At 46.7% G+C, this 10,080-nt stretch overlaps 1 protein-coding gene across 1 annotated transcript; it reads left to right on the top strand.

The window, feature by feature from the left end:
* Positions 1-574: 574 nt before the first annotated feature.
* MANBAL (mannosidase, beta A, lysosomal-like) lies at positions 575-9,553 on the top strand. The gene is made up of 5 exons (XM_014941299.1): positions 575-618; positions 2,513-2,561; positions 3,903-3,985; positions 4,316-4,514; positions 7,047-9,553. The coding sequence occupies exons 4-5, from the start codon at positions 4,365-4,367 to the stop codon at positions 7,152-7,154; spliced, it is 258 nt and encodes an 85-aa protein (XP_014796785.1). The 5' UTR covers positions 575-618; positions 2,513-2,561; positions 3,903-3,985; positions 4,316-4,364; the 3' UTR covers positions 7,155-9,553.
* Positions 9,554-10,080: the final 527 nt, after the last annotated feature.

Genomic DNA, 10,080 nt, shown 5'->3' with positions numbered 1-10,080 from the left:
ACAAATCGGATTCTTTAAATACCACAAAGGAGCAAAACAGACCACAAGCCATTTTTTGCCTTTGTAGGTCATCTTATCGAGACATCTCCATTTCAGAGCTGGATACTGAACTGGGGCATTAAAAGTTTAAAAAAAAAATATATCCCCAGCAAGAGCAAAGCCAGAAGCGTGTGTCTTAATTGTTGCTGCCAGAGCACTTCAAGGGAGCAGATCAAAACCTCGCAGATAAGGAGAAACCTGCCAGGACTGAAAGGCCACCCTATTGATAGAAGGAATTAAAATGCTTGCACTGAATTCGGGGCAAGTACATTAACCCAGAGGCCTAAAGGCCCGGGGCAGCCCTTATGGCAGTGGAGCACCCCGGGCCTGACCGTGGGTACCCACAGCCGCGGGGTCGGAACCCACAGACGCCCACAGGCGGGACGGGGCCCACGGCTGCATGAAGCCGAGCGGCCTCAGGAGCTTTTTGGGGGAAACCCGGCCCCGCAGGCCCCGGAGCCGCCCGCAGGCCGCCCTTAGCAACGCGGCGCCCCGGGCGGTTGCTAGGGGCGGGGTGGGCTGTACTTCCTGCCGGGCGGGAACCACTTCCGGGACGGCGAGGCCTGGCCGAGAGGGGCGGTGAGCGGGACGGGCGGCCGTGAGGGGGAGGCCTGAGGGCAGCTCGGGGGGTTCGGGGGCTGCAGGAGGGGTCTGCTGGAAAGGTCTCCTTTGGGAGGGGTGGAGCGGTGGCTTCAGCCGGTGGCGGGAGAGCCCCGGGTGCAAGGGAGCCTGGCCGGTGCCGTGGCTGGCCGCAGGGAGCGGCACAGAGCCGCTCTCTGGAGGAGGGAGGAAGATCTCGGGGTGTTCCCTGCTGTGGGGCTGCACAGTTGCCGCTCCTTGCAGTCCCCGGGCTGGCAAACCCGGCTGCCTGGAGCCGGGGTGATGAGGCTACTGACAGGCTCCTCGGCCTCGCTGAGGGTCGTGGTTTTGGCGGTGCCCGGTTTGGCACACCCCCCTGAAGCCAATATGAATCGGTCAGTTGCCATCCCAACACCTACTAAGTCATTCCAGAAACCTAACGCCCGGTTTTTTTGCCTCATCCTTTGTCAGAAACGTTCATGTTCTGCAGCAATACTGTTGCTGGTTCTTTCCACACCAAGAGGAAGCTAATATGTATTACTTGAAGTGCTCCTGTGGCTTTCTCCTATACTAACATACAGTGCTAGGTCTCGAAGATGTTAGCTGGGAAATAGAGGACAGCAAAAAGAAAAGTTTGAGTCGGTCCTAGCTCTATTGAGGGGGCTGTTTTGTGGCCCTGATCCTGAAGACACATGGTTATTGATTGCAGGGCCTGATCCTGTGCCCAGGGAGACAAGCACATCATCTTCCAGTGATGGCACAGCAAAAGCATGATCCTGCAGCCCTCAGTAGCCCCCAGCGGGTGCTGTGGTACAGCTCTGGCTTTGCTACAGATCTGAGTCCTTTTGTGTGGGGGTAGCTGGCTTGCTGTAAAACCCTAATAGAGTCAAGACCCTATTTTAAACAGATAGTCAAAATCAATTCCTGTAGTGCAGCGCAACTGTCTGTGACCTATTTCTGGTGTTATGTTCCAGTGAGATGGCCAGGCTTGTGGGGAGAGGTGGGAGCTGCTGTTAGACCGAATGAGTAAACTGGAGGGAGGGAGCTTCCTCTCAGGGCCTGAAATAGGAGTACTGATCTTTAAATGCAATTTAAGAACAATGACTTTAAGTGTAGCCATGTTAATAAGTGAGACGGTCTGAGGAAAAAGGTGGTTGATGACCTGTGGAGAAGAAGAGCTGTTAGCTAAGGAAGAGGTGGTGAAGCTGCTAGCTTCTTGGGAACAGGGAGGAAGACTCCATTATCATGCAGGGACCTGCTGGATTAGCTGCAAGGCAGAGAGTTCTGCATTCGGTGCAGAAGGCAACGTGCCTGACACTGAGCCCAGGTTCCCCGCTGTTCAGTTTTGGCCTGATCATTTGCATGAGGTTTAGCCTGCATTCGGTGCAGAAGGCAACGTGCCTGACACTGAGCCCGGTTCCCCGCTGTTCAGTTTTGGCCTGATCATTTGCATGAGGTTTAGCCTCCCTGCATCTGCAGGTTTGGGATTTGCATTAACCACAGGAGGTTTTTTTTTTTTTATCCAAACAGGGAAATATTTTGCTAATATTAGGTCAGCTCCACTGATAGCAGGAAAACTAATGGTCTGAATATGGGTCGCCTGCTGTGGCTGCTGTGCAAGCAAGGACACTCTAATATGACTAGTTGGTGCATGCTGTCAGGTTTTCTCTGCGCCTGTTTCATGGGTTAGTGCTTAAAATGGTAGTGGTGACTGCTGTCAGCCTGCGTGGGAGCTCTTGATACTGATTGTGTCACCTGGGATTTGTTAGGGAATTGCTAATACCCTCGAGGGAGGTGAAATAGAAAGAGACTTTCAGAAGATTAGGATGGAGATTGTTTGTTTTCATTGCATCAGTTTCCTTTCCTGGTGTATTTTTCGCGTGTTGTGTTTCAGGTGTATGAATCAGGATTATCAGTAGGAGTTTGTCCTGAGAAAACTCCGGGTGAGTAATGAAGCCACACCACTTCCTGCTCTGTTTGAGGAAGGGGGTGGGCAAGAATAACATTTTCAAATGATATCCCAATAAATAAAGTCAAGATAAAATGCAACTCAGGGGTGAAGTTTCCCACGTTTCTGTTTCTTGCTTAGGATCTGCTGCCTTAGTGAATTGGGAGAGAGGGCATTTTAGAAGTTAAAAGCAGTTAGGGATGAGCCACTTCTTTGTTGTCACCATTGTGTGTCTGGTGCAGCCTTTGGGTCTGCGTTGGGACTTGCAGAGCCTGAGTGGCCCAGTGTGTATTCTGGCTTCATGTACAAGTCCCATGCAGCCCTTGCTTATTGAATTTTAATCAGAATTTGAAAAATGTTCTCTCACTGAAGAACAGACCTGGAAGGGAGCACAAGAGGTCACCTATTCATATCTCCTGATTCAAAGGCAGGATTATATACACTCACACCCCATCCCAGGCGAATGCTTATCTGATCTGCTCTTCTGAATCACCAGCAACAGGGATTCCACTGTCTCCAGTCCAGGGGCTGGCGGTTTGTGCAGTTGGAAATATTTTCCTTTCTTTTGAAATTCAAAATAAGATCCCGTACCTCTGCTGAATTAAAACAAAATAATTATTTCTTGTAATTTATACACCACTCCTTTTAATATGTCTCCAAATGATATTTGCCTCTTATGCAATGGCGTTGAGTTGTTGATTGATTCTCAAATTTATCAACTATAACTTTACTCAAATTACACTCCGAGTTTGCCATCTTTCTGAGCTCGGTCACATCTGCAGGTAGTAGAAATCTCCTCCTAACCTGAGAAATATAGGGCCAGCTTTGGAGATCGTTTCTAGGAAGCAGATAACTACTGTTCAACTGAAATGTGCATGCAGCACAACCTCACACCCAAGCTTTAGTAATAAAGACAATTGTAAATATCAATAAGTAATGCTGATTCAATAAGCACACACTGGGATCATACAGGTCAGGAAAACTGAGTAAGGCACTAATCACAATTGAGCTCTGATGGCATCTCAGACTAATTGAATTTCCCTTTTGGGACTTTGTGTGGCCTACTCCAGCAAATCTGGCAGGAGAGTTCTCTGTTTTTGTAGAAAGCCATTAGTCATTCATAGAATGAATTGACAACTCCATTAGCAAAAGATAAAGGAAAGAAGAAAGGTTGGTCTGGTGGATCAGAAACTAGCTTGGGACCCAGGAGATCAATATTTTAACTCTGCCACAAACTACCTGTGTGACCGTTGCAAGGTATAGAGGGCTTAGTGTAACGGGTGGCTAAAACCAGGCTTAGCTTTAAACACATAACTCATTCCTCTCTCTTCAACAGATCTGCCTCCTGTGTGGTTTGTTTAAGTAGTAGTTGGTTTTCTACACCATCTGGAACAGCGAGGCTGTGACCACATATACAATGTAAGTAAAAGTGAATAATAGTCACCCTGTGTGATCTTATTAAGCTTTTCCCTTATTGTTTCATGATTATTCTTCTTACTTTGTTTGTCTTGCCCTCACCTGCAAATGGACTAATACCAGCATTTGAGGACTATTTTCTTAGGCAGGTGGTAAAAGGCAAGCATCCAAATAAAATGCAAGTTTTGTTTCGCTCTTTGTTATGGGTTCTGTAGCTCAGGGGTGTCTTAAAAAAACCTGCATGAGGTAGTCTGTAATTTTTTGATAATGGAAAGTGAATACCAGAAAGCGTGATGCAAATTATTGTTCTTCCCCCCACCCTCACCCTTGTAGTAACCAGTTTTCTTGGAGAGCATTAGAGGAGAAGAAGGGTGCACTCACGATGGCTGCAGAGTTGGATTTCTCCCCACCCGAAATCCCTGAGCCCACGTTCATGGAGAATGTGTTACGCTACGGACTCTTCTTTGGAGCCATTTTCCAGCTTATCTGTGTGCTCGCCATAATCCTGCCAGTTTCAAAGTCCCATAAAACAGTAAGTAGTGCTCTTTATTATTGACATAGATGGGCAGAGGCAGAGAAAATAGGGTGGGAGGGGACTTTGAGTAGAGACACAGAGGTCTGGCCGTGGGATTGATGACAGTTATCATTGTTTGTTCTCTTTCCTTCCTTCTAGCTTTGCCACCTCCAGCTTTTGTCTTGTGATATACCCCCAGATTAGAGAGTCAGGCACAAATACCTGAGCCAGGGTCTCTCTCAATGTCAGTGAAAAAAGTGACCTAAAGCACTGGCAAATCGTGCAAAAAGTATGTTCCTGACTGCACGCGAGAAGCCTTTAGTCCCAACCCCATATTGTCATCCTTCTGCTGATTTACTTTATGAATTGCCAGCCAGGTGTCCCCTTTGCGGGACCTGCCTTTCAGGAAATGACTCTGGGCTCTAGTTTGTGGGGGACTTTTGGCAAAGAGATACACTTCTAGTATATTCTAACATGAGGAAGGCAGTTTTCAGTCCTGACACCCAATCCTGCACTGGCAAATGGAGGGTCCTTTGGTGCAGTGAGTAGAGGAGAAGGTTGAAGTGAAAGGTTGAGGTGAGCTACAGGATTCCAGTTCCCCTAGACTGGGCCACAGTGGGATGACCTGCATCTACCTACCTTTCCTGATAAAAGAGCTCCATGTGTTTGGTAATGCCAGTGGTGCTGGGGACAGGTGTTTCAGTGTTGGTGATCAGGCTGCAAGTTTGGTGATTTGAAATAGATTTTCTCTAAATGTGTGTGATGTATTTTCAGTAAGAGCTCGGCAGGGGAAGTTCTGTTTTCAGGCTATCTTTATTGCCATGTGCAGAGGAAGCATGGAAATTTTCAGCCTGTCTGGGGAAGGGAATGCCTGAGGGTGAGGTAGAGTGTGAAGGGTACAGTTTGTGACCCAAAGCTTTCACCTCTAACTGTAGGTGTGATGTGTTGTTGTACAGGATTAGTGATGCTGCCCCGGCAGGGGTGCGTGCTCCCTGCGGCAGGATCTGTGGCTCCCAGCAGGCAGATGAAGCAGGTGGCCGCTGGTCACGATGCAGTGGCATCACAAGTCTTGCACTGTTATTTTGCAGCCACCAGCACCTGTCTGTCAGAGTCCATGGTTTCCCCTGATAAATTTTCGAGTAGCTTGATTCTTGAGAGCTGAAAAGGGTGAGAGCTTTAGTTTGAAGTGGGAAACTGAAGATCAGGCCCCCAATTTAGATGATAAAAACTCAAGGACCTGTTACTGTTTAAATTTGCAAGTGTGCTTTGATGTTTGCATGCTCTACTTTTTATTTTCTCCATATGTATACTGTCCTCTTGATTTACTGTCCATATGACTAATTTACAAGACTGTAAACACCAAAGGCCACCCTTCCAGATCTTGGGAATGATGCTTGAGTCTGGGTAGGATATTGAGGAGCTTCTCTGTCTTGGAAGCTTCAGGCTTTGAAGTCTACCTTGCTTTGAACATTAGAAGGCAGCAGTGTTCACTTGACGGCAGCAGCACGCTGCATCCCTGACTAATAACTCCACGTTGCTCCATTCCTCCAGAGCCTGCCAGCTCCCCGTGCGCCCATTCCAGCCTTTGGAAAGCCAGCCAAGTCTCCTTCCTTGGAAAGCCACACAGATGTGAACTGTAATAGCCCAGTAACTTGAGAGACGTTTGAACCAAGCTCCCTGATTAAAAGGATACTGTCAGATGCTCGCCTCCCCCTCCATTATCTGGAGCGCTGTCTTGGAAGCTTGAAACTAGCACGTCTTGCTCAGCCGTTTTTTGTGTGTCCTTTTTCAGTTGGCACGCTCTAACTGATAGAAACCAAGATGCTAAAGCAATATTTATACTCAAATGCATTTAATGAAAGGAGGCAATCTGCATGTGTGTGCTTTCTCAGATGAGACTGGCGCTGTTCCCTTGTGTTTTTACAAGATAACTAGACTTTATTTCCCATGGCTGAAATATTATCTGTCATCTCCCCTGAAGGAAACAAGCAGGGTATCTAAACATTCCTTGCTAGTCCAGGTGAAGAAAATTTTGCTTGCAGTTCCCTTCCTGGATTTTGGGCTTGGTTTAGAGACTGAACTTTACATTCTTACTACTGTTTTGGGGAATATTCGTCTTGCACATGATGATGATTAACATTTGGCAGAAATACCTGCTGAGTGTTTCCATGCACACTGGTGATTGATTATATCGTATCTTCTCCTTTTCCTGATTTGAATAGTTTTCATTTAGTGTTCATTTTCTTCTTGCCTTTAAAGTTGATTTTGTTTTTCTTCTCCAAAGCCTGTTTTAGACACTTCAGCTTTTAACGGCTTCTCTGGTAACAAGCTGTTTCTGTGCATAAACTCACACTCATCAAAAAGCACATGTGGAAGAAGCAGAGATGGTGCTGCTCAATTCTCATTAAATGTGGACTCAGTTTGATATAAATACGTTCCAACAGAGATACCCAGCATTTGCTTCCTTTGGCTTGTACTGAGATTCACAAAGTGAGCTGTCAGCAGATTGTAAAGTAAAGTTACTGACTGTTTCTTATTTGATTCTTGTAGGACTCGGACGGTTTTGAGCCCAAGAATGCAGAGACAGTGAAGAAGCCAAAGGCAACTGCTCCACAGATCAGCAAGAAGCCCAAGAAGGAAACCAAAAAGAAACGATAAAGCCATGACCGATGAGCCTCAAAAGACAAAATAATCAGCTATAATCATGCTTCCTCGGACATGACATCAAAGGCAACTAACTATATTACATGGTTTTCTGGCATTGCCATGCTTTACCTTTCGGGGACAAGGGAGAAGGTACTTGTAAGAGTGGAAGGGGCAGGGTTCTGCCATAGATTTCTTACAAGCAAAGAGGACTTCACATATCCAGGACTTCGTTTGACATGATTAATGCATCAGTCACCATTAAAGTGACTTCTGTCATTTCTCCTGGGTAGAGAGGCCTGTTGTAGCTCCTCCGTGCTGGCTGGGGTTTGTAGTAAAGTCCCTGCGGAAGGTGGAGCATGGGTTTGCTGCTTTGGATACTGGTTTGTGCTGTGTTTTTTGAAGGCAGAGGGATCAAATGGATCAAGGATACCACACTACACAGCTTTGTATTCATCTCTGTTGTCATCTAGTCTGAAATACATAGCTGCATTTTATGGCTTAATACTAATGTCTTTGTTATATTCTTTAATTCTTTAGGTAATAACTCATCAGATTCCAGACTGCTGTAGATGAAAGCTTTCATTTCCCCAGCGTCGCTACCTCTTTCGTATTCCCCACCCATGCACTTTTCTTTTCTGTTCCCACCTTTGAAAGCAGATACGTTTCAGGGAACTGAGGCTGTGGTGGGGACTGCACTGACTACAAGGGAGCAATATCATTCTGGAAGGTGCAGAATTTAATGCCTGTGCTAAAGGGGTTTTCTTGGAAACTTGGGAAGACCAAGGTACTGCATGTTGGAGAAAAGCTGCTCCGGGGTGGGAGTCTCACAGTGCTGTGTTGCTCGTGTATGGAACAGCATGACCTGGCTGTGCTGGTGACAAACCCTCCTGCCAGCTGAGTCCTGACCCTCTGCTCATTTCAGCACGGCTGGTGTTTGCTGCATCTGCAAACTTCCTCCCAGCCTTACCTGCTACGGTCTGCTGCACCTCCCCTCGCTCTGTTCTGCCTGGAGTTAAATACAATCTCAGCCTGAGGAGATGTGGTATTTTAAGATCCAAGGGGTGGCAGGCTGGCTGTGTAGCATGACTATATGGCAAGAGACACATACACTATGTTCCTTCAGGCTCCGGTTCTCCAGGCCCAGGGACAATCTAGTATTAGATTTAAATATGGCTAGACAGGACTGGGAAGAGATAGGTGGTGACGTAGCCACAGAGTCTCTGTAGGGCAGCTCCAGCTTCCTGATGCCAGCTCACATCTTGGTTTGTTTGATCACGAATGAGTCAATGGGAGGAGAACCTGCTCTTTTAGGCGCACCCAGGGTTCAGAGTGGCTTTGATGGAAAGGGCTCTCTGGCAGGGCTGCAAGTCTGCCATCCTCTTTGCATATATAGACTCCCATCTTCATTTCACAAATGCCTCGTGAGCCCAGATAGGGTAGCAGTGTTGTGCTGCGTGTTCTCTAACAGGAGTTGAACAGCACGTTTACAGGAACCATCAGTGTTGAGAATGGCCACGTTCTCTGCTCGCTCTTGCCTTTGGTGGGTGTCAGGTGGATCCCAGTACCCCTTTGATTCTAACCTCTCCCTGCTTCCCTGCTCCAGGCTCTCTGCTTCTCTGAACCAGGATGCTGACACCGAGTCACACTGCTTAAAATCCAGCTTAGAGTTCTGCTTTAAATTCAGCGTTTTCCTTTTCTTCTTTTTTTTTCTGGTGCTACATGAAGCAGTACTAGGAGGAGAGAACAAAGCACGGGAGACACAAGCACTCTAAAGTTGCTTTGAGTTCCCAGTACAAAGAAACATTACACAAATTTCCCACGCAAATAACAAAGAACAATATTGTGCTATGAGTTTCCATTATGGACCCGTGTTCCTGTCTGTGATATGCAGGGGAAAGAAAAGCCTTGCTACTGCCCTGGGTAGGTACAGCAGAGCACTTCTTCCATTTTAATAAATGGGGAAGGTGGGTGTTTAATCTAACAACTCTGGCTTTCTGCAGGTTACCTAAAGGGGAGGGGGCTGATGCTTAACACAACTGCAACTATTGAAAGAGGCACAGGCATTACCCGAAATATAAAAGTGCCTCTATGGCTGAGAACCAGTTAGTGATGAGCGCTGTGTGGTTGTCACCTGAAATAGCAGGCTACTCCATCAACATCTCTGTGTGGCTGTTTGCAGGCTGGCTTGTTCATGGCTAAGTAGAAATCCTGGATATTGGTGTTTGTTTTTGTTGGGGGGAAGAGGGATTAAGATAAATTTCCCAGTCTGTTCCTAATGGCTCGTTACATGTTTGAATGCTTTTGTAGCTGAACTTACACTATGTTTTTAGAGATTACCAATATCCCATGTATTTTAGTTTCTCTTGCAATGTGTAATAAATACAATCAGAATCTCTTTGTTTAAAAAGAAATCTCTCTTTAAAGTTGTGCTGCCTCTTCCCGTGCGTTCATTGTGAAAGCTGCCAGGACTCTCTGACCAGAGGAACACAGGGACATAAATAACCTATTCAGAAAAATGATCCGTTAAGGGAAAGCCTTTCGGATCCTTTAATCTGTGAGAAATTGGTTCGTTAATGCTGTCAGGCATGTGTGTATCTGTATTTGACTTGGAAATAGAAAACTATCTCCCAGTGCAGCTTCACCTTCCTGGAAGGAAGGAGGAAATGGTGCGATAACTAAATTTATTTGCCTCTCATGAGAGATTTTGACTCCAAGAGCCCCCATCAAGGTAGTGACGATAAAGGCATCAGTTGTTAATAATACAAGCAAGGGATTAGATGGGGGTTCAGTAGCCTGATCAAAGGGATTTTCAGTAGCCCCTCGGTGTGTGATTGTGGCCAGGTTTATGTGGCTGGAGCGTGGAGCTGTCTGGTGGCTCCTCTTGGCTGCGGTAGGACCGGCGTGGTAGCCAGGCTCTGGCAAGCATCTCTTGGTTCCC

Source organism: Calidris pugnax, unplaced genomic scaffold (genome assembly GCF_001431845.1).
Source record: "Calidris pugnax isolate Ruff unplaced genomic scaffold, ASM143184v1 scaffold55, whole genome shotgun sequence".
NCBI lineage: Eukaryota > Metazoa > Chordata > Aves > Charadriiformes > Scolopacidae > Calidris > Calidris pugnax.
Note: the sequence above shows the minus strand (reverse complement) of the source record. Positions and strands in the feature narration are given on the sequence as shown.